Here is a 25,723-nt window from a genome sequence, read left to right as displayed (position 1 = left end):
ACTCCGCGGCATGTGGGATCTTCCCGGACTGGGGCACAAACCCGTGTCCCCTGCATTGGCAGGCGGACTCTCAACCACTGCGCCACCAGGGAAGCCCTATCAGTGTTTTATAGTTTTCAATGCATAGATTTTTCACCTCCTTTGTTAAGTTTGTTCCTATTTTTTTGAATGAGATTTTTCAACAGGACTGTTTTTTCACTTTCTCTGTCTGATATTTCATTGTTAGTATAAAAATGCAACAGATTTCTATATATTAATATTTTATCCTGCTACCTTGCTGAATTCATTTATTAGTTCTAATAGTTTTTGTGTGGAGACTTTAGTATTCTCTATATAGAGTATCATGTCATCTGCAGATAGTGACAGTTTTACTTCTTCCCTTCCAATTTGGATATCTTTTATTTATGTCTCTTGTCTGATTGCTGTGGGTAGGACATCCAATACTATGTTGAAGAGAAATGGTGAGTGCGGGGATCCTTGTCTTGTTGCAGATTTTAGTGGGAAGGGTTTCAGCTTTTCAGCATTGAGCATTATGTTGGCTGTCGGTTTGTCATAAATGGCTTTTATTATATTGAGATATGTTCCACATATACCCACTTTGGTGAGAGTTTTTATCTTGGATGTTGAATTTTGTCAAATGCTTTCTCTGTGTCTATTGAGATGATTATGTGGTTTTTGTCTTTACTTTTCTAAATGAGGTGGCTGTGTTGCTGCCTGGGAGCAGGGCTGCCAGATTTGGTGCTAAGCTGTGGTGTGGAGTGGATGGAACCACGGCACTCTGACTGGCTCCTTGCTGTATACTCCTGTCCAGGGCCTGTCCATCCGAGATTTAGAGCCTAGCCCCACGTTCTTGTGGTGCAGCCCTGTGTGCACACTGACAGTGTCTGCTACATCTGGACTCACCACCACTGTGCACACATGCTGATAATGGGCTCTGAGGCTCCCCCTAGTCATACCCCATGTTCTTCAGTTGTCTCTGCTTAGCTAGAGTCCTCTGCCAGGGCCTGTCTTCCCAAGATTCAGTACTTGTCCACTCTGTATTCTTGTGACATCACCCAGTGTGCCCACTGACATCTGCCAGGTTTGATCTGCTGCTCCCATGTGTGTGCTGACAGTGATCTCTGCGGTTCTGCCCAGATCATACCCAAGGTGTCCCATCTGTCTCTGCATAGGTAGAATGAATCTTTGCTAGAGTTTGCACCAGGCAGTGGTGTACGGAGAGCAGGGCAAGGGTGTTTGCCCCTTCAGACTGGGAAGTGCTGCAAGGCAGCAGCCACCAGTGCAAGTCTCTCTCTCCTCCTTGATTGTTAGCAAGCCAGCATGTGTGCACTCCTTGCGAGCAGAGTCTAGGCTTCTCCAGTCCTTCTGTCTGTCTCAGTGGATTTCCCAGCAGGTAAGTGGGCTCCCTAGGACAGCCAGTGAGGACCTTCTCTTCCTTACAGATACCTTCCATGGGTGCCGATCCTGACCTGATGTGCTTCTTTTTTCTGTCCTACCCAGTTATGTGGAGATCTTTCTTGCAGTTTTGGTTGTTAGGAGATCTTCTGCCAGTTTTCAATGAGACTTGTTCCACATGTAGATGTATTTTTGATGTGTTTGTGAGGGAAGGTGAGCTCCACATCCTCCTACTCTGTTATCGTGATCCCTCTCCAAAATCTATAGCAGATTATTTCAAGCTAATAACTACTTATATTCTATTGCATACAAAACCTCTACCCTTTTACTATCCCTCCATATTTTATGTTTTTGATGTCACAATTTACATCTCTTTATATTCTGTTTCTACTGACAAATTATTGTTGCCATAACTGTTTTTAATACATTTTGCCCTTTAACATTTATGCTAGAGGTAAGTGGTTAACACATCACCTTATTAAAATATTAACATATTCCGAATCTGACTATATACTTGCCTTTAACAGTGTGTTGGATATTTTCATATGTTTTCATTTTACTAATTAAAGGCCTTTCATTTCAGCTTTAAGAACTTTTCAGCATTTCTTATGAGACAGATCTTGTGAGACAGATCTTGTGATGATGAACTTCCTCAGCTTTTATTTGTTTGGGAAAAGCTTTATCTTGCATTCATTTTGAAGGACAAATTACCTGGGTAAAGTGTTCTTTACTGACAATTTATTTTTCTTGCAGCACTTTGAATATATCTTCCCTGGCCTACTCTCCCCTGGCCTGCAAAGTTTTTCCTAGAAATCCACTGTTAGCCTTATGGGGTTTTCCTTTTTGAGAGGATTTTTTTCTCTTGCTGCTTTTAAAATTTTCTTTTTTGTCTTTAATTTTATACAGTTCCATCTTAATGATCTTGGAAAAGATCATTTGAGATTGAAATCTTGGGATGACCTATTAGCTTCATGAACTTTGATGTCAAATCTCTCCCCAGGTTTGGGAAACTCTCAGCTATTACACATTTTTAATAAGCCTCTGCCTCTTTCTCCCCATCGTTTCCTTATGGGACTCCAATGATGCATAGATTGTTTCTCTTAATGGTGTCCTATAAATCTCATAGGCTTTTGTCATTCCTTTTTATTCTTTTTGCTCTTCTGACTAGATAATTTCAAAAGATCTGTCTTTGAGTTCACTGATTATTTCTTCTGCTTGTTCCAGTCTGCTGTTGAAGCTCTCTTATAAATTCTTCACTGCAGTCATTGTATTCCTTAGGGCCACAATTTGTTTCTTCCTTATGTTTTCTACCTCTTTGTTGAACTTCTCATTTTGTTCTAGTATTGTTTTTCTAATTTCATTAAATTGCTTGTCTTTTTTCTCTCATAGCTCTCTGAGCATCTTTAGAACCCTATTTTGAATTCTTTATCAGGCTATTCGTGTATATATATCTATTTCCTTAGGGGCCATTGCTGGAGTTTACTATGTTCCTTAAGTGGTGTCATGTTTCCCTGATTCTTCATGGACCCTGTAGCCTGTGTAGGTGTCTGCACATTTGAAGTCACCACTTCCAGTTGTCACAGACTGACTTCATTAAGAAAAAACCTTCACCTGTGGTTGTGCATGCTGGAGCGTGCTGTGACTGCAGGTCTAGTGGTGTGGGGGGCCATGTGCAGGGGCAAGTAGTGGCTCTGGATCCAGTGGGGCATGTTTCATCAGCGCAGGCCACTGGGGTCCAAAACATCAAGAATTGCATTGTGTTTACCAAATGCTGCAGGGTGACCAGGATGACTGCAAGGGCTGTGATAGTCCTCAGCAGTGCTTCCAGGTCCAGTAGCTAGGGACCAAAGCAGGCAGCACTGGTGGCCCAAGCCAGTACTGTACACATGCTCAGCTGCAGGGGTTAGTTTTAGGTGCCTGTGTACTGGCAGGGGATTTTTTTGATAAACTTCATACTTTCTGAACTTTGGGCACATTTGCCTGTCAGGATTTATAGTACTTATTTTCAGTGGCTTTCTCATATAACAGATTGAACATACAAAATATTATTTTCATTATGCGGTCTCAGAAACTCACTGCATGCACATTTACTGATTCCCCAAACATCTTCATTTTGTTTTGTACCTAATAATGTATTAAACACTATGCACAAATGAAAACACAGTCCTGAGTCATTGACTTTTAGAGATTATATGATTTAAAAAATACAGATATCTTTAAAGTGACAATAATTACTTTCTAAAAAACATATAACTAAACATACAAGTGAATGTTGCTCCTTTCAGAAAATTTACACTGAAAGGCTGAAAAATGAAGCATTTGCAGTGCTGATTGATAAATTTGGTTTTGACATAAATTAAAACGTGTAAACTCTGTAGAATTCTTTTTTGGGGGGACCATGCTGTGTGGCATGCAGGATTTTAGTTCCCTGACCAGGGATTGAACCTGCACCCCCTGCATTGGAAACACGGAGTCTAAACCACTGGACCATCAGGGAAGTCCCTAAACTCTATAGACTTTTTAATGTGCATTGATCATGTCAAATTTTTAAAGAAGATTAATCATGCAACTTTGGCTATGTGAGCTTACAGTACTATTAAGAAAGTATATAGATTCGTGCCCTTCAGCCTTTTGTTGACAACACATGAGGATCAATAATTATATTTAATTATTGACATGAGTTTTTTTTAACATTTAGATTTAATCATTTATGTATCTGTGATGGAATATAAAGAGAATATTCAAAGATTTATAAACATGTATGTTGAAAGTAGAATATTCAAACTAATATTTAACATGCTGTTTACTAAAATATGATTTCTCTTTTTCCCAACAGAAATTTCACTAACAATTTAACCCAGGTAAATCTTTTTGAAGTTTTTGTATATCTCTCATATATTATACTATATATTATTTCCATCATATCTTCCATATTTACTAGAAGAGGAATTTTCTAAATGAATTTTCAATAAAATTCGCTTAGAGAAGTGGTTACTCAAGTTATAGACTAAGATCCCCTGGTCTTCACAGACCTTTTTAGAAGGTCCACGAGGTCTACGCTTTTCCAGCTACATATCTGTGTGAGGATAGATTTCCCCCCATATACTTCCACCAAAATAACATATACCAACAGCTTGAATGTAGGAGCACAGATGATAAGCCAGCTCTCTTCTATTAAGGCAGATATTAAAGAGAATTTACAATGTAAAACAACCAATCTTCTTACTATTTTTTGTCTTGGAAAATAATTATTTTTTTCATAAAAATATGTTAGTTAATGTTAATATGTAATAGGTCTATCATAAATTTTAAAATAAATTAATAAATATCTTTAAATATTCTCAACTTTAATTTGTTATATGGTAATAAATATTAATAGAGCTAACCCACATAAAACAACAGCTCTGTGGGATTCTCAATAATTTTTAAGCCTATGAAGGGGTTTTGAGATCCAAAAATTTTGACTGATTAGAAGTATGACAGAGAGATATATTCAAAAATTTGAAAATTGAAATAAGGTGGTAATATTTGGAAACTTAAGCTCTATAAATATTTTCATTTTCTCAACATAGTGATTTAGTGGAAAGAAGAGGCAGAAAAATAATAAGAAGAAATAAACTTCCTATATTGGATCAAGATGGCTGAATGAGCTCATGTGTTCATATGTATCCATATCCCAGTCCCAGTTGGCATTATAGGATTATTTATTAAGTCTATAACTATAACAGTGAAAAAAAGGAAGAAAGAGTATTATCCGTGGATAAGGAATTTTAAGACAGAAAATAGAGAGAAACTTCTAAAAGTAGAATACCTATTACAGACCCAAATAATGCAGAATAGCCTCCATCTCACTCAAAACATACAGAAATGCCTTTACAAAATACGTATGTATAATACTAGTGTAGACTTTTACATTAATATTGGTACACATGTGTATAGAATTTAAAAGCAAGTAAAGGAATTTCCTAGTTGTCAGAAGTAACTAAAGAACTAAAATCCAGAGTTAGAGAAGAATGAATTCAGAAGTAAGATAATTAGACAGAATATAAGCCCTAGTAGACAAAGGGTGATGTTTTAACATTTGCGTGGGAATAGAAAATGAAGCCTCCAACCTATGGGAGAGGGAGGAGCTGAAACTAATCTCCCTACATGAAGCTAGGATTTATGAAAAGTCTGTAAAATGAGAACTAGTAAGGCTTCACTCACTGTCTTAGAGTAATTTCAAATAAATGATACATCCTTTTGGGGGCCATAAATGGACAAGGAGTTACCTTCACAGAGTTTCAGGTGGATGCCCAAGTTAAACATCTCTCAAGAGGTTGAGGAACCTAGAGCCAAGTAGTAAACACAAAAATACAAGCAGTGAAACACATAGGGCGCAGGCAGAGGTGATTATAAAATCCATTTCATAACCAAGGGTGTATAGGACTCTCATAGAAAACAAACCCTCTGAAAATAATCTCAAAATAAAAGCTATAGACCACAAAAAAAATACAAAACTGCCTGGAATAGACACACACATAAACCTTCTCACACATTTGGAGAAAGTTCATACTTTTCAAAACTAAAGATGAGAACCATCTGAAAGATGATTAAATCCATATTTTAAATGGTCACAAAGATAAAAGAAGGGATAAAAACAAAGAAAACAAGAATGAGGATTATGCATAATTGTACATCATTGAAAATATCCTATATATATGTCTTAAGATGAAAAAATAGGCATCTAAAAACAAAAATTCAGGTTAAATAAAAGACTACATACAGTTGAGAAAATTACAGAATTAGTGATTTGGAATGGGAATCATGCAGAATGCAGAATATAAAAACGAAAAGATGGAAAAGCATCGATGAAATATGAACATGCAGCCTGTGCAAAGGAGACCCCAAACACAGTAAGTTAAAAAAAATGAGAAGACAGAGAAATATGTAGCAGATGAAGGAGCAAGGTAAAAACCCACCAGACCAAACGAATGAAGAGGAAATAGGCAGTCTACCTGAAAAATAATTCAGAGTAATGATAGAAAAGATGATCCAAAATCTCAGAAATAGAATGGAGAAAATACAAGAAATGTTTAACAAGGACCTAGAAGAACTACAGAGCAAACAATGATGAACAACACAATAATGAAATTAAAAATACTATTCAAGGAATCCATACCAGAATAACTGAGGGAGAAGAATGGATAAGTGAGCTGGAAGACAAAATGGTGGAAATGACTACCGAGGAGCAGAATAAAGAAAAAACAATGAAAAGAATTGAAGAGAATCTTAGAAACCTCCAGGACAACACTAAACGCACCAACATTCAAATTATAGGGGTCCCAGAAGAAGAAGAGAAAAAGAAAGGGACTGAGACAATATTTGAAGAGATTATAGTTGAAAACTTTCCTACCATGGGAAAGGAAATAGTCAATCAAGTCCAGGAAGTGAACAGAGTCCCATACAGGATAAATCCAAGGAAAAACAAACCAAGACACCTATTAATCAAACGATCAAAAATTAAATACAAAGAAAAATATTAAAAAGCAGCAATGAAAAGCCAACAAATAACATACAAGGGAATCCCCATAAGGTTAACAGCTGATCTTTCAGCAGAAACTCTGCAAGCCGAGAGAGAGTGACAGGACATATTTAAAATGATGAAAGGGAAAAACCTGAAACGAAGATTACTCTAGCCATCAAGGATCTCATTCAGATTCAATGGAGAAATCAAAAGCTTTACATACAAGCAAAAGATAAGACAATTCACCACCAAACCAGCTTTACAACAAATGCTAAAGAAACTTCTCTAGGCAGGAAACACGAGAAGAAACAGACCTACAAAAACAAACCCAAAACAATTTAAAAAATAGTAATAGGAACATACATATCGATAACTACCTTAAATGTAAATGGATTACATGCTCCAACCAAAAGACATAGACTGGCTGAATGGATACAAAAACAAGACCCATATATATGCTGTCTACATGAGACCCACTTCAGACCTAGGGACACATACAGACTGAAAGTGAGGGGATGGAAAAAGATATTGCATGCAAATGGAAATCAAAAGAAAGCTGGAGTAGCAAAACTCATATCAGACAAAATAGATTTTAAAATAAAGACTATTACAATAGACAATGAAGGAAACTACATAATGATCAAAGGATCAATCCAAGAGGAAGATACACCAATTGTAAATATTTATGCACCCAACATAGGAGCACCTCAATACATAAGGCAAATGCTAACAGCCATATGAGGGGAAATTGACAGTACCACAATAATAGTAGGGGTCTTTAACACATCACTTACACCAATGGACAGATCGTCCAAACAGAAAATAAATAAGGAAACACAAGCTTTAAATGGCACATTAGACCAGATGGGCTTAATTAATATTTATAGGGCATTCCATCCAAAAACAACAGAATACACTTCTCAAGTGCACATGGAACATTCTCCAGGATAGATCATATCTTGAGTCACAAATCACGCCTAGGTAAATTACAGAAAATTGAAATTGTATCAAGTATCTTTTCTGACCACAAGGCTATGAGACTAGATATCAATTACAGGAAAAAAAACTGTAAAATATACAAATACATAGAGGCTAAACAATATGCTACTAAATAACCACGAGATCACTGAAGAAATCAAAGAGGAAATCCAAAAATACTTAAAAACAAATGACACTGAAAACATGATGACCCAAAATCTATGGGATGCAGCAAAAGCAATTCTAAGAGGGAAGTTTATTGCAATGCAATCTTATCTCAAGAAACAAGAAAAATCTCAAATAAACAACCTAACCTTAACGTAAAGCAATTAGAGAAAGGAGAACAACAAAAAAAACACCCAAAGTTAGCAGAAGGAAAGAAATCATAAAGATCAGATCAGAAATAAATGAAAAAGAGATGAAGAAGTAATAGCAAAGATCAATAAAACTAAAAGTTCGTTCTTTGAGAAGATAACCAAAATTGATAAACCATTAGCTAGGCTCATGAAGAAAAAAAGGGAGAAGATTCAAATCAACAGAATTAGAAATGAAAAAGTAGAAGTAACAACTGACACTACAGAAATACAAAGGATCATGAGACACTACTACAAGCAACTCTACGCCAATAAAATGGACAACCTGGAAGAAATGGACAAATTCTTAGAAAACTACAACCTTCCAAGACTGAACCAGGAAGAAATAGAAAATATGAACAGACCAATCACTAGCACTGAAACTGTGCTTAAAAATCTTCCAACAAAGAAGAGCCCAGGACCAGATGGCTTCACAGGTGAATTCTAGCAAACATTTGGAGAAGAGCTAACACCTTTCCTTCTCAAGCTCTTCCAAAATATAGTGGAGGGAAGAATACTCCCAAACTCGTTCTACGAGGCCACCATCACCCTGATACCAACACCAGACAAAGATGTCACAAAGAAAGAAAACTACAGGCTAATATCACTGATGAACATAGATGAATAAATCCTCAACAAAATACCAGAAAACAGAATCCAGCAGCACATTAAAAGGATCATACACCATGATCAAGTGGGGTTTATCCCAGGAATGCAATGATTCTTCTATATACGCAAGTCAATCAATGTGATACACCATATTAACAAATTGAAGGATAAAAACCAAATGATAATCTCAATAGATATAGAAAAAGCTTTCAACAGAATTCAACATGTATTTATGATAAAAACTCTCCCGAAAGTGGGCATTGAGGGAACCTGCCTCAACATAATAAAGGCCATATATGACAAACCCACAGCAAGCATCATACTCAATGGTAAAAAACTGAAAGCATTTCCTCTAAGATCAGGAAACAGACAAGGTTGCCCAGTCTCACCACTATTATTCAACATAGTTTTGCAAATTCTAGTCACGGCAGTCAGAGAAGAACAAGAAATAAAAGGAATCCAAATCATAAAAGAATAAGTAAAATTGTCACTGTTTGCAGATGACATGATAGTATACATAGAAAATCCTAAAAATGCAACCAGAAAACTACTAGAGCTAATCAATGAATCTGGTAAAGTAGCAGGATACAAAATTAATGTACAAAAATCTCTTGCATTCCTATACACTAACAACGAAAAATCTGAAAGAGAAATTAGGAAACAATCCCAGTTACCACTGCAACAAAAAGAATAAAATACCTAGGAATAAACCTACCAAAGGAGACAAAAGACCTGTATGCAGAAAACTATAAGACACTGATGAAAGAAATCAAAGATGATACAAATAGATGGAGAGAGATTCCATGTTCTTGAATTGGAAGAATAAACATTGTGAAAATGACTGTACTACCCAAAGCAATCTACAGATTCAATGCAATCCCTATCAAACTACCAATGGCATTTTTCACAGAACAAGAATAAAAAATTTCACAATTTGTATGGAAACACAAAAGACCCCAAACAGCCAAAGCAATTTTGAGAAAGAAAATGGAGCTGGAAGAATCAGGCTCCCTGACTTCAGACTATACTACAAAGCTACAGTAATCAAGACAGTATAGTACTGGCACAAAAACAGAAATATAGATCAATGGAACAGGATAGAAACCCAGAGATAAACGCATGCACATATGGTCCCTTTATCTTTGTTAAATGAGGCAAGAATATACAATGGAGAAAAGAAAACCTCTTCAATAAGTGGAGATGCGAAAACTGGTCAGCTACATGTAAAAGAATGAAATTAGAACACTTCCTAACACGATACACAAAAATAAACTCAAAATGGATTAAAGACATAAAAGTAAGGCCAGACACTATAAAACTTGTAGAGGAAAACATAGGCAGCACTCTATGAAATAAATCACAGCAAGATCCTTTTGACCCACCTCCTAGAGTAATGGAAATAAAAGCAAAAATAAACAAATGGGACCTAATGAAACTTAAAACTTTTGCACAGCAAAGGAAGCCATAAACAATACAAAAAGACAACCCTCAGAATGGGAGAAAATATTTGCAAATGAAACAAGAGACAAAAGAATCTCCAAATATACAAGCAGCTCAATATCAAATAAAAAACCCAATCCAAAAATGGGTGGAAGACCTAAATAGACATTTCTCCAAAGTAGATATACAGATTGTCAACAAACACATGAAAGGATGCTCAACATCACTAATCATTAGAGAAATGCAAGTCAAAACCACAATGAGGGGCTTCCCTCATGGCGCAGTTGTTGAGAGTCCACCTGCCGATGCCGGGGACACGGGTTCGTGCCCCGGTCTGGGAGGATCCCAAGTGCTGCGGAGCAGCTGGGCCCGTGAGCCATGGCCGCTGACCTTGCGCGTCCGGAGCCTGTGCTTTGCAAGGGGAGAGGCCACAACAGTGAGAGGCCCGTGTACCCCCTCCCAAAAAAAACACAATAAGGTATCACGTCACATGGTTCAGAGTGGCTATCATCAAAAACTACAAACAAAAACTGCTGGAGAGGGTGTGGAGAAAAGGGAACACTCTTGCACTGTTGGTGGGAATGTAAATTGATACAGCTGCTATAGAGAACAGTATGGAGGTTCCTTAAAATAGGAACCTACTAAAAATAGAACTACCATACGACCCAGCAATCCCACTACTGGGCATATACCCTGAGAAAACCATCATTCAAAAAGAGATGTGTACCATAATGTTCACTGCCGCACTATTTACAATAGCCAGGACATGGAAGCAACCTAAGTGTCCATCGACAGATGAATGGATAAAGAAGATGTGGCACATATATGCAATGGAATATTACTCAGCCATAAAAAGAAATGAAATTGAGTTATTTGTAGTGAGGTGGATGGACCTAGAGCCTGTCATCCAGAGTGAAGTAAGTCAGAAAGAGTAAAACAAATACCATATGCTAACACATATATAGGGAATGTAAAAGAAAAAATAATGGTTCTGATGAACCTAGGGGCAGGATAGGAATAAAGATGTAGACGTAGAGAATGGACTTGATGACAAGTGGAGGGGGTGTTGGGGAAGCTGGGACGAAGTGAGTAGCATGGACATATATACACTACCAAATGTAAAATAGATAGCTAATGGGAAGCAGCTGCATAGCACAGGGAAATCAGCTCCATGCTTTGTGACCACCTAGAGGGGTGGGATAGGGAGGGTGGGAGGGAGGCTTAAGAGGGAGGGGATATGGGGATATATGTATACATATAGCTGATTTACTCTGTTATACAGTGCAAACTAACACAACATTGTAAAGCAATTATAGTCCAATAAAGATGTAAAAAAATTTAAATATTCAACAACCATTTCTAATAAAAACACTAAGCAAAACAAGTTTAGAAGGAAACTACTTAATTCTAAAAAAAAAATTTACTTCCCAAATAACTAACAATAATTGTTATAAATTATGAGATATTTCGAATTCAATTAAAATCAGGAACTGGACAAATGTGCTCATAATCACCATTATTATTTAATATTGTATTGAACATAATAATGTAAGTAATAAATTAAGGAAAAGAAGTGTACAATATTATAAATTCATGATAGCAATACAGACTATAAAATACTTAAGAATAAATATAAGAAGACACAGAACCTGTATCAAGAACCACACTGAAATTTTGTCGAATGGCTTAAAAAAGATCTGTTTTTTAAAGTTTCTAACTGGACACCAGAGTCCAATTTTTGATTGAAAAAATATCTTAAAATTTATATGGAATAATGTAGTAAAATAAGCTGTCTTCTTGGAAGAAAACAAAAGTAGAATCCTTGCTTACACCACATACAAAAAAAAAAAAAAATCCCTTGGCATAGAAGACAAATGTAAAACAGAAAACCCTGGATGGTTGGCAGGAGAATCTTGAAGCTGTACTATATGGAATCAAGGGAAATCTTATTCAAGACTGGAAACCAGAATCTATGAATAAAAAGTAGTCATAAATGAAAATGTGAAAATTGAAAACTTTATCACAGAAGTGCCATAAACAAAGTCAACTTATACAACAAATAGTTATGAAAACATTTTACAACATAGATGACAGTACACAGCTAATATCCCTAGTGTTGAAAAGAGATGGAGGGATGTAAACTTTGAAAAATGATTCTACATTATCTTACACATACTCGGCAACTTATACTCAGGAGTATAAGTATATACTCTAAGTATATACTTAGCAATTCTACTCCTAAGTATATACTCAAGAGAAAATCTTGCACTCATGCCTGAATAGACATTTTCAAAAATGCTGGGTGGTGGGATGAATTGGGAGTTTGGGATTGACATATATACACTACTATGTATAAAATAGATAACTAATGAGAACCTACTGTATAGTGCAGGGAACTCTACTTGGTCCTCTGTGGTGACCTAAGTGGGAAGGAAGTCCAAAAAAGAGGGGATATATATATATATATATATATATATATATATATCTGATTCACTTTGCTGTACAGCAGAAACTGACACAGAAGTGTAAAGCAACTATACTCCAATAAAACAGAAACAAAAATGCTCATAGTAGAATTACTCATAAAATTCATCCATCCCAAACAGAAGGAATCCAAATGCCCATTAACATAAAAATGGAAAAATTGTGGTATTTTCACATAATGGAATTTTAAATAGTAATGAAAATGAATGAGCTCAGTTATGAGCAGTAACATGAATAAATCCTAGTTACATAATCTTGAAAGAAAAATGAAAGCAGCCCCTAGGGGGTTATGTGTGGGCTGATCAAGTTCAAAAAACTATCATTATATTAATGAAAAACCAACACAGAATTCAGGAAGGTGAGTACCTCTGGGCAGAAACAGGGAACCTGAAAAGGGAGGAATATATAAGTAAATGAAAGATATTTGTAAGGTTCTAGGTCTCGAGTTGGATGGTGGGTTCCTGGTTTTCATTTTACTAATTTACAATTTAAATAATTGCATAAAAGAGGGTCATGCCAATAACGATAGTGTGTCATGGACTGAGGTTTGTGATTATTCTAATAATGTGTCTGTATACCTAAAGTCCAAACAAAACAAAGAGCTCTTACAAATGATAAGAATATGGTAAGTTCCAATAGAAGAATGTAAAAAAGCTATGTACACAAAAGCAAATCTAACAAACATGAAAAGATGCTGAACTTCACTTCATCTCAAGAAAATTCAAATTAACAATGAAATGTCACACTCATCACAGTAGTAAAACTTGAACAAGGGAAAATAACTATTGCTAGAGGGGATCTGGGCAAAAGGGTACACTCAAACATTGCTGGTGGAAAGTGTGAGGAGTTAGAGCCTTATTCACATTTTTGGATAGGAATATGGAAACATCTATTGAAATTAAAAATATATATACCATTTGGATCTAAAATCCCACTCCTGGGAATCTACTCCACAGAAATAAAACCTCTAGTATATACAGCTGTATGGAAAAGGACCTATATTTTGCAGCATTGTAATAGTGGTAAAGCAAAACAAAACAAAACAAAACAAAACTGGAGCCACAGTAAATCTCCATTATTAGAGCCATTGATCTGTAAATTATAGTATAAGCACATCATAGAATATTGTTCAGGCATTATAAGAGTTGACTGGGGAATTTCAATGATATATACTTGAGTGAAAAAAAGGGAGAATGTGGGAAGTGTGTATAATGTGATCCAATTTTGTTTAAAAAAAAGAATGTCTTAAGATGCCTCTTTTTAAAAATATATGTACGCATGTATTTGTGTTTATCTCTGCAAATGCATAGCATGGAGAAAAATAGCAAAAAGTAAATACTAGTTGTTAACTCAAATTACGTAGGTTGAGAGAAGATTAATATAGGTAAAGGGAATATAAAAAGGAGGAAGGGAGGGAGGGAGGGAGGGAGGGATGGAGGGAGGCAGGAAGGGCAGCCATATATAGGGACAATATAAAATCTAAGGCAAACAGATTTAATAAGATAAAGAGGAATGCCACATAATTATAAAAGTAATAAAGTTTTCATATGTACATATATATGTCTATGTAACCACCACACAGATCAAGATATAGAACATCTAGAACATTCTTTATGTTAAAAACTTCTACAAATTAATAAATAAAAGACTAAAAGCCAGATAGAAAATGAGCAAAGGAAATGAACAAATAGTTCACCAGACGGGAAATAGAAATAGAACTTGAATATATGGAAAGATGCTCAAACTTTCTCATGATAAAAGAAATGCAGATTAAAACTGCATCAACGTACCATTTTTCATCCATCGACTGACAATATCAAAATGTAAGACAACACATCATGTTGGGAAGGCTGTGTAGAAAGAAGAGATCTCATACATTGCTGGTGAGAAGGTATGTTGTTGCAACTGCTATGGAGAACAATTTAGCAGCATCTACAAAAATTACAAATTCATATACTCTATGACTCAACAATTCCACTTTTAGGAATACTCAAAAGTGGAAAATAATATATGTTCAGACTTGCTCATTATAACTTTGATTGTAATGGCAAAGGATATAAGCAAATATTTATTAGCAGGTTACTTGTTAAATTATGGTTCCTCCATAATTTGTAATAATATGTAAAATAATATGAAAGATTAATGAGAATATTTAAAGATCTCTAAGATATAACTTTAAGTGAAGAATATAATGTTCAAAAGTGCATTTAGCACACTAGTATTTATATAAAAAGGAGAAAAATAACACTGGTTATGCACAAAAATTTTATAGAAATACAAAAAAACTTACCAATAATAGTTACTTGCAGGGTGTAGTAGACTTGTGGGAACTGAGTGATGAAGTACAGGGTGGGAGAGACAATTTTCACTGTATTTTTAATATAATTTATTTTTATAATAAATAAGTTGTCTATTTAAGAAGAAAACAATAAAAAGAATTAGATCTACATCTATTGAAATGGCTATGGTGTATTAAGTGACAAAAGCACATTATAAATAACATGAATAGTGTAATCTCATTTTTGTAAAAAGTGTATGAGTGTGTGGGGAGGCTGCTGTGTCTGTGGGTGTAGAAAAAGACATATAAGCATTCGTACAAAGTTTTAACATTAGTTACCTCAGGAGTGTAGAGGATGTTATTAATTCTTTGGACAGTTTCTCGTGTTAAAAACAACACGTATTACTTTTGATATTTTAAACTGAGATATTCAAAATTTTAAAAACAAATAAAAACATTTTTTGGTTATGTTTTGCCACAACTAAAAATTTGTCCAAAGTGTCAAGAAATGCAACCACATTTTATTTCGTAGGTTATCATTATATGGATATACGATCCAGAAAACGCAGACCCTAGTGAATTGCTATGGAATGCAAATGAACCTTCCCTAGTAGGTGGAAACATTATTATTATCCTAGATAAAATAATATGCTACATTTCTCTTTTAAGGGCTGTGAATAATTTATATTAAACAGCCTAGAACTAGATACATTTTAATTATCCATTAAATTTAGTTTAGTCATTATAGTGATTTTGAACTTGTGCTCGATTTCTACAATTATAAATCTTTCTTTAGAATTCTTCCGTATTTTCTATGACTTCATTATTCACAAAGAGGCTGACCGTTAAAATGCTTTAAAGATGTTTCTTGAGCATCTTTGTTGAAGTCATCCTTCAAAAATCTGTCTAGTCCTTTATTGAATCCTTTACCACTTGAGACTAATGATTTTCCTAAAAGTGCAGCCCAGTGAATAAATAAGTCCTTTCTTTTATCTGTTACAAATTTACCTCTTTCAAGATTCAAGTTCTGTCTTCTGTTACAATCATAATGTATAGAAGAGAAACGTAAAATGAGTTTTAGTTTCTTATGGGATTCTTTATGTCTTCATGAGTTGAGATATGATTTTTTAGTAGCATGCTGTCATGCCTCATGGTAATCAAATTCACAAGAGATAGACTGATAAATTAAAATGACAATGAATCAATTAATTGTTTTATTTGGCAATAAACGTTAGAGGGAATAAAATATATTAATGGTAATTAAATACTTTAAGTATTACTCTTACTTAATTTCTAATCTTTTAAGTGAAAATATGCACAATTTAACATTATTTAGTTCATGCTAAATAATCATACCTAATACTTTACTTTTTTCTTTTTAATTTCCATGTTTATTCATGATCATGTCATTTCCTTGAAACATTTCTCCATTACAAACAACATAGACTTTTTTTTTCTCAATTCATGCATTTATTCATCCTTTTAATCTATACATTTTTATTGTGGAAAAGTATACATAATATAAAATCTACCATTTTAAACATTCTTATGAATACAATTCAGAGACATTAAGTAAATTTCCTTTTATAAAATTTTTATTGAGATATAGTTGATTTACAATGTTATGTTAGTTTCAGGTGTACAGCAAAGTGATTAAAAAATATATATATATATATTTCCATTTGGTAATCATAAGTTGGTTTTATATATCTGTGAGTATTTCTGTTTTGTGTATAAGTTCAGTGTATCATTTTTTTTAGATTTCACATATAACAATAGCATATGATATTTCTCTTTCTCTGTCTGACTTACTTCACTTAGTATGATAATATCTAGGTCCATCCATGTTGCTGCACATGGCATTATTTCATTCTTTTTTATGGCTGACTAATATTCCATTGTGTATAAATACCAAATCTTCTTATCCATTCATCTATCAATGGACACTTACATTGTTTCCATGTCTTGGCTATTGTAAATAGTGCTGCTATGAATATTTGAGTGCGTGTATATATATATATATATATTTGAAGATGGTTCTCTCTATGCCCACTTTCTGGAGAGTTTTTATCATAAATGGGTGTTGAATTTTGTCAAAAGCTTTTTCTGCATCTATTGAGATGATCATATGGTTTTTCTTCTTCAGTTTGTCAATATGGTGTATCACATTGATTGATTTGTGTATATTGAAGAATCCTTGCATCACTGGGATAAATCCCACATGATCATGGTGTATGATCCTTTTAATATGTTGTTGGATTCTGTTTACTAGTATTTTGTTGAGGATTTTGGCATCTGTATTCATCAGTGATATTGGTCTGAAATTCTCTTTTTGTAGTATCTTTGTTTTTAGTGTCAGGGTGATAGTGGCCTTATAGAATGAGTTTGGGAGTGTTCCTTCCTCTGCAATTTTTTGGAAGAGTTTGAGAAGGATGGGTGTTAGCTCTTCTCTAAATGTTTAATGGAATTCACCTGTGAAGCCATCTGATCCTGGACTTTTGTTTGTTGGAAGATTTTAAATCACAGTTTCAATTTCATTACTTGTGACTGGTCTGTTCATATTTTCTATTTCTTCCTGGTTCAGTCTTGGAAGGTTGTAGTTTTCTAAGAATTTGTCCATTTCTTCCAGGTTGTCCATTTTATTGGCATAGTGTTGCTTGTAGTGGTCTCTTAGGATGCTTTGTATTGCTGCAGTGTCTGTTGTAACTACTCCTTTTTCATTTCTAATTTTATTGATTTGAGTCCTCTCCCTCTTTTTTTTTTTTTTTTTTTTTTTTTGCCGTACGCGGGCCTCTCACTGTTGTGGCCTCTCCCGTTGCAGAGCACAGGCTCCGGACGCGCAGGCTCAGTGGTCATGGCTCACGGGCCCAGCCGCTCCGCAGCATGTGGGGTCCTCCCAGACCAGGGCACGAACCCGTGTCCCCTGCATCGGCAGGCAGACTCTCAACCACTGCACCACCAGGGACGCCCCGTCTCTCTTTTTCTTGATGAGTCTGGCTAATGGTTTATCAATTTTGTTTATCTTCTCAAAGAACCAGGTTTTAGTTTTATTGATCTTTGCAGTTGTTTCCTTTGTTTCTATTTCATTTATTTCTGCTCTGGTCTTTATGATTTCTTTCCTTCTACTAACTTTGGGTTTTGTTTGTTCTTCTTTCTCTAGTTCCTTTAGGTGTAAGGTTAGGTTGTTAACTGAGATGTTTGTTGTTTCTTGACGTAGGATTGTACTGCTATAAACTTCCCTCTTAAAACTGCTTTTGCTGAATCCCATAGGTTTTAGATTGTCATGTTTTCATTGTCATTTGTCTCTAGGTATTTTTTTATTTCCTTTTTGATTTCTTCAGTGATCTCTTGGTTATTTAGTAATGTATTGTTTAGCCTCCATGTCTTTGTGGGTTTTACGGGCTTTTTTCCCTATAATTGATTTCTATTCTCATAGTGCTGTGGTCAGAAAAGATGCTTGATATGATTTCCATTTCCTAAATTTACTGAGGCTTGATTTGTGCCCCAAGATGTGATCTATCCTGGAGAATGTTCCATGCACTCTTGAGAATAAAGTGTAATCTGCTGTTTTTGGATGCAATGTCCTATAAATATCAATGAAATCTATCTGGTCTATTGTGTCCTTTAAAGCTTGTGTTTCCTTATTAATTTTCTGTTTGGATGATCTGTCCATTAGTGTAAGTGAGTTGTTAAAGTGTCCCACTATTGTTACTGTTGACTTCCTCTTTTATAGCTGTTAGCAGTTGCCTTATATATTGAGGTGCTCCTATTTTGGGTGCATATATATTTATAATTGTTAAATCTTCTTGGATTGATCCCTTGATCATTACATAGTATCCTTCCTTGTCTCTTGTAACGTTCCTTTTTTTTCCTTTTTTTTTTTTGCGGTACGCGGGCCTCTCACTGTTGTGGCCTCTCCCGTTATGGAGCACAGGCTCCAGACATGCAGGCTCAGCGGCCACGGCTCACGGGCCTAGGTGCTCCACGGCATGTGGGATCTTCCCAGACTGGGGCACAAACCCATGTCCCGTGCATCGGCAGGTGGACTCTCAACCACTGGGCCACAAGGAAAGCCCCGTTCTTTATTTTAAAGTGTATTTTATCTGATATGAGTATTGCTACTCCAGCTTTGTTTTGATTTCCATTTGCATGGAATATCTTTTTCCATCCCCTCACTTTCAGTCTGTATGTGTCCCTAGGTCTGAAGTGGGTCTCTTGTAGACAGCATATATATGGGTCTTGTTTTTGTATCCATTCAGTGAGCCTGGGTCTTTTGGTTGGAGCATTTAATCCATTCACGTTTAAGGTAATTATTGATATGTATGCTCCTATTACCATTTTCATAATTGTTTGGGGTTTGTTTTTGTAGGTCCTTTTCATCTCTTGTGTTTCCCACTTAGAGAAGTTCCTTTAGCATTTGTTGTAGAGCTGGTTTGGTGGTGCTGAATCCTCTTAGCTTTTGCTTGTCTGTAAAGCTTTTGATTTCTCCGTTGAATCTGAATGAGATCCTTGCCGGGTAGAGTAATCTTGGTTGTAGGTTCTTCCCTTTCATCACTTTAAGTATATCATGCCACTCCTTTCTGGCTTGTAGAGTTTCTGCTGAGAAATCAGCTGTTAACCTTATGGGAGTTCCCTTGTATGTTATTTGTCGTTTTCCCTTGATGCTTTCAATAATTTTTCTTTGTCTTTAATTTTTGCCAATTTGATTACTATGTGTCTCGGCATGTTTCTCCTTGAGTTTATCCTGTATGGGACTTGCTGCGCTTCCTGGACTTAGGTGGCTATTTCCTTTCCCATGTTAGGGAAGTTTTCGACTATAATCTCTTCAAATATTTTCTCAGGTCCTTTCTCTGTCTCTTCTCCTTCTGGGACCCCTATAATGCGAATGTTGTTGCCTTTAATGTTGTCCCAGAGATCTCTTAGGCTGTCTTCATTCCTTTTCATTGTTTTTTCTTTATTCTGTTCCACAGCAGTGAATTCCACCATTCTGTCTTCCAGGTCACTTATCCATTCTTCTGCCTCAGTTATTCTGCTATTGATTCCTTCTAGTATATTTTTCGTTCAGTTATTGTATTGTTCATCTCTGTTTGTTTGTTCTTTAATTCTTCTAGCTCTTTGTTAAATATTTCGTACATCTTCTCAATCTTTGCCTCCATTCTTTTTCCAAGGTCCTGGATCAGCTTCACTATCATTATTCTGAAATCTTTTTCTGGAAGGTTGCCTAGCTCCACTTTATTTAGTTGTTTTTCCGGGGTTTTATCTTGTTCCTTCGTCTGCCTTTTCATCTTGTCTATCTTTCTGTGAATGTGGTTTTTTTCTCATGTATCTTTTTGAATTATAATTTTCCCCAGATATATACCCAGGAGTGGGATTGCTGGATCATATTGTAACTCTATTTTTAGTTTTTTATGGAACCCCTGTACTGTTCTCCATAGTGGCTGCACTGATTTACATTCCCACCAACAGTGTTGGAGGGTTCCTTTTTCTTCACACCCTCTCCAACATTTATTATTTGTAGACTTTTTAATGATGGCCATTCTGACTGGTATGAGGTAATATTTCATTGTAGTTTTGATTTGCATTTCTCTAATAATTAGAGATGTTGGACCTCTTTTCGTGTGCCTGTTGGCCATCTGTATATCTTCTTTGGAGAAATGTCTATTTGAATCTTCTGCCCATTTTTTGATTAGGTTGTTTTTTTGATATTGAGCTGACAAACAGCATAGACTTGAGTCTTAGACTATTAATATGGCACACAAAGCCCTGAGTATCCCATCTCTGCCACTCTTCTCTGGCCTTAGCTCTCCACATGTCCTGTCTCCAGCAGCTGCACTCTGCTGTCTCCCTTTACACTTCTGCTCTTCCATGAGTCTGTGTCTCTGCTTATGCCATTCTCTCCACAGGAACTGCCCATTCCCTTTCCTAATCTAGTCATCTTTAAGTCTCAAGTCAGGTATCATTGCCTCCAAGATGCCTGCCATGACCAAATCAGGATTTTTGTTACATGAGTAGTTTGCAAGGATTATTGTAATACTGCAGTTTTGATAAATCATCCACAAAATAGCTCTGGCAAAATATAAACTGTCTGTTTGGGCTTTTATCAACCAATAGATAATGTGCCTAATAGACACCCACATCCTAATTCTACCTCTGATTCCATTCTTCATTCTCTTCCTTAACCCTTAACCGTCCCTGACTTTGAACTCAAAATAATCCCTTATGTTTAACTCATTTCTGTACTTTATTTCACCTTTGAACCTCAACCCACTTCTGTCTCACATCCCTATCTGAGCCTTACCCTTTCCCCAACACCCACACCAGGGAAAAGAGAACCAGCAGTAGCATGTGACTCAGGGATGGGGTACAGGATAACTTATTTGTACATGTGGTTAAATAACTATTAAAAGGCTCAGAGTTTTAGTTTATTTGAGGTTTTTTTCCTTCATCATTTTAACTATGAATTACATCATAAAGAAAAAACCATAAAAGCTAAGTATCCAGTTTAGTGAATAATAATAAATAACCATATAACTACTATCAAGTGATGAAACATTAACAATAGTACAGAAGGTCCCCATATTTTCCACCTCCATGAACATAATTTCTCCCTCCACAGTAGAGGTGCTTGTATGGACATAATCCTTCCCTTCCCCTGGAGGTAACCATTATTCTGAATATTTTGTGATAATAATTGCTCTGCTTTTTTCTTTAGTTTACCACATGATTCCTAAACAATGCAGTTTAGTTGGTTTTATTTTTGTTTTTCTACTTTAAATAAATTGAATCATGCTTTATATACACTGCATATTGCTTTTTATTTTTGATCATAATTATATAAGATTTATCCATGTTATATATACCTATAGTTTGCTCATTTTCATTGCTGTATGTTATTCATTGTTTCAACACACCACACATTTTTATCCATTTTAGAGTCAATGAATTTGGTGTTGGGTTTTGTTTTGTTTTGTTTTTAATAAGTGTTGGTTTCTTTTTTCAGCTTTATTGAAATATGATTGATCTTTAGCATTGTGTAAGTTTAAAGTATACATGTGTTGATTTAATATACTTACATATTGTGAAATGATTACCATAGTAGAGTTTTTAAGACCTCCATCACCTCACATAGTTATATTTTCTTTTTTGTGGTAAGAACATTTAAGACCTACTCTTTCAGCACCTTTCAAGTACTTTCATAGAGTATTGTTAACTATTTTCACTATGCTATAAATTAGATCCCCAGAACCTATTCATCTTATAATTGGAAGTTTATACCCTTTAACCAGTATCTCCCCATTTTACCCACTGCTCAGCCGCTTGTAACCACCATTCTACTGTTTCTATGAATTCAGCATTTTTAGATTCCACATGAAAGTGAGATCATACTGTATTTGTCTTTCTCTGTCTGACTTATTTCACTTAACATTTTTACATATCACATCTTCTTTATCCAATCACCCACTGACGGACAGTTAGGTTTTTCCATATCTTGGCTATTGTAAATAATGCTGCAATAAGCATGAGAGTGAAGGTATCTCTTCGATAGATGTCCTGTTTTATTTTCCTTTGGATATGCACCCAGAATTGGGATTGTTGGATCATATGATAGTTCTATTTTAAATTTTTTAGGACCTTCCATACTGTTTTCCATAATTTCTGTACCAACTTACATTCCCACCAACAGTGCACAAGAGTTCCCTTTTCTCCATATCCTTGTCAACATTTGTTCTTTCTTGTTTTTTTGATAATAGCCATCCTAAGTGGTGTGAGATGTTATCTTACTGTGGTTTTGACTTGCATTTCCCTTATAATTAGTGATGTTGAGCACATTTTCATGTACCTTTTGGCCATTTGTATGTCTTCTTTAGGAAAATGCCTATTAATTCCTCTTCCCATTTTTCAATCAGATTTTTTTCTTTTTTTGCTATTGAGTTGTATATGTTCCTTACATACTTTGCATATAAACCCTTTATCAGATGTATGACTTGCAAATATTTTCTCCTTTTCCATAGGTTGCCTTTTTACTCTGTTGATTATTTCTTTGTTGTGCAGAAGTTTTTTAATTTGATGTAGTTCCACTTACTTATTTTCACCTTTGTTGTTTGTGCTTTTGGTGTCATATTCATATCCAAAAAATCATTGCCAAGACCAATGTCAAAAAAGCTTTTCCCCTTTTTTCTTCTAGGAGTTTTACAGTTTCAGGTATTATGTTTAAATTTCTAATCCATTTAAAGTTAATTTTTGTGGTTGGTATAAGGTAGGGTTCCAATTTCATTCTTGTGTACATGATTATAAATTTTTTCCAGCAACATTTATTGAAGAGACTATCCTTTCCCTATTGAGTATTCTTGGCTGTCTTGTCAAATATTAGTTGACCATATATGCAAGTGTTTATTTCTTTGCTCTTGATTCTGTTCCTTGCTATGTGTGTCTATTTTAATGCCAGTACCATACTGTTTTGATTACTATAATTTGAAATCAGAAAGTGTGATTTCTTCTGGCTCTGTTCTTCTTTCTCAGGATTTTCTTGGCTATTTGAAGTCTTTTGTGGTTCCATACAAATTTTAGGATTATTTTTTCTACTCTTGTGAAAAAATGCCATTGAGATTTTGATAGGAATTATATTGAATTTATAGATGGCTCTGAGTAGCAGGGACATTTTAGCAATATTAATTCTTCTGATCCATGAACATGGGATATTTTTCCATTTATTTGTGTCTTCTTAAATTTATTTCATCAAAGTCTTATAATTTTTTGTTTACAGATATTTCACCTCCTTGGTTAAATTTATCCCCAAGTACTTCATTTTTTTGATGCTATTGTGAATGGGATTGTTTCCTTTATTTCTTTTTCAAATAGCTCAATGTTAGTATATAGAAATGCAACTGATTTCTGCATGTTGATTTTGTATTCTGCAACTTTACTGAATTTGCTGACAAGTTCTAACAGTTTTGGGTGGCTTCCTTAGGATTTTCTAAATATAAGATCATGTTATCTACAAAGACATTTTTATTTCCTTTTCAATTTGGATGCTTTTTTTTTTTCTTGCCTGGTTATTCTGGCTAGGACATCCAGTACTACGTGGAATAGGAGTGGTGAGGTTGAGCACCCTTGTCTTCATCCTGACCTTAAAGCAAAAGTTTTTAACCTTTCCCCACTGAGTATGATGATAGCTATGGGCTTATCATATATGGCTTTTATTATGTTGAGGTAGATTTCTTCTATACCCAATCAACTGAGCGTTTGTATCAAGAAAGGATGTTGTGTTCTGTCAAATGCTTTCTCTGTGTGTATTGAGATGATCAAATGATTTTTGTCTTTCATCCTATTAATGTGATTTGTCATATTTATTGACTTGTATATGTTGAACCATCCTTGCAACCCAGGGATAAATCCCACTTGATCATTGTGTATGATCCTCTTGGTGTGCTGTTGAATTTGGTTTGCTAGTGTGTTGCTGAGAATTTTTACATCTATATTCATCAGGGATATTGGCCTTAAGTTTTCTTTCCTGTAATGTTCCTATCTGATTTTGGTATCAAGGTAATGCTGGCCTCATAAAATGAGTTGGGAAGGGTTCCCTCCACCTCAAGTTTTGGGAAGAGTTTCAGAAGTATTGGTATTAATTCTTTAAATGTTTGATAGAATTCACCAGTTAAACTATCTAGTCCAGGTTTTGTTGTTGTTGTTTTCTTTTTTTTTTTTTTATGGTATACGGGCCTCTCACTGTTGTGGCCTCTCCCGCTGCGGAGCACAGGCTCCGGACACGCAGGCTCAGTGGCCATGGCTCACGGGCCCAACCGCTCCATGGCATGTGGGATCTTCCTGGACCGGGGCACAAACCCGTGTCCCCTGCATCAGCAGGTGGACTCTCAACCACTGTGCCACCAGGGAAGCCCTGTTGTTGTTTTTATTGGGAGATTTTTGCTTACTGATTAGGTCTTCTTACTCATTATTAGTCTGTTCACATTTTCTATTTTTTCAGGATTCATTCTTAGTTGGTTGTATGTTTGTAGGAATCTGTACATTTCTTCTAGGTTATACAATTTTTTGGTATGTAATTGGTCACATTTTTCTCTTATGAGCCTTTGCATTTGTGTGGTATCAGTTGTAATGTCTTCTTTTTCATTTTTTATTTTATTTATTTGAGACTTTTGTCTTTTTTCTTAGCCTAGTTAAGAATGTGTCAATTTTGTTTATTTTTTCAAAAAGCCATTTCTTAGTTTTGTTGTTTTTTTTCTATTCCCTACTTGATTTGTTTCTGCTCTGATCTTTATTATTTCTTTCCTTCTGCTCACTTTAGGCTTAGTTTGCTTCTCTTTCTCTAGTTCTTTGAGGTGTAAAGTTAGGTTGTTTATTTGAAATCTTTTTTTTTAATGTAGGCATTTATTGCTTCCCTTTTAGTCTTGCTTTTGATAATTCTGTTATGTTGTGTTTATGTTTTCATTTGTCTTGAGGTATTTAAAAAATTTCCTTTGATTTCCTCTTTGACCCAATTATTGTTCAAGATTGTGCAGTTTAATTTGCATGTGTATGTGATTATTCATATTTTCTAACTATTACTGATTTCTGGTTTCATTCCATTGTGGTTGGAAAAGATACTTGGAATGATTTTTGTTTTTAATAAATTTGGACTTTTCTTTATTTATTTTGGCTGTGTTGGGTCTTCGTTTCTGTGCG

The 25,723-nt window shown here is 35.2% G+C and overlaps 1 protein-coding gene across 1 annotated transcript in view; it reads left to right on the top strand.

Annotated features, from left to right (window-relative positions):
* CATSPERE (catsper channel auxiliary subunit epsilon) overlaps nt 1-25,723 on the top strand; it is a 243,606-nt gene that overhangs the window by 41,360 nt on the left and 176,523 nt on the right. The window contains exons 6-7 of the mRNA XM_027122413.1: nt 4,232-4,256; nt 15,576-15,653. Coding sequence (XP_026978214.1) covers nt 4,232-4,256; nt 15,576-15,653 — 103 coding nt within the window. The remainder of the gene's footprint in view (nt 1-4,231; nt 4,257-15,575; nt 15,654-25,723) is intronic.

This window comes from Aethalodelphis obliquidens, unplaced genomic scaffold (assembly GCF_003676395.1).
Source record: "Aethalodelphis obliquidens isolate GAN/ISIS:26980383/991018 unplaced genomic scaffold, ASM367639v1 scaffold24, whole genome shotgun sequence".
NCBI lineage: Eukaryota > Metazoa > Chordata > Mammalia > Artiodactyla > Delphinidae > Aethalodelphis > Aethalodelphis obliquidens.
The sequence above is the reverse complement of the archived record's forward strand: the minus strand, read 5'-3'. Positions and strand labels throughout refer to the sequence as shown.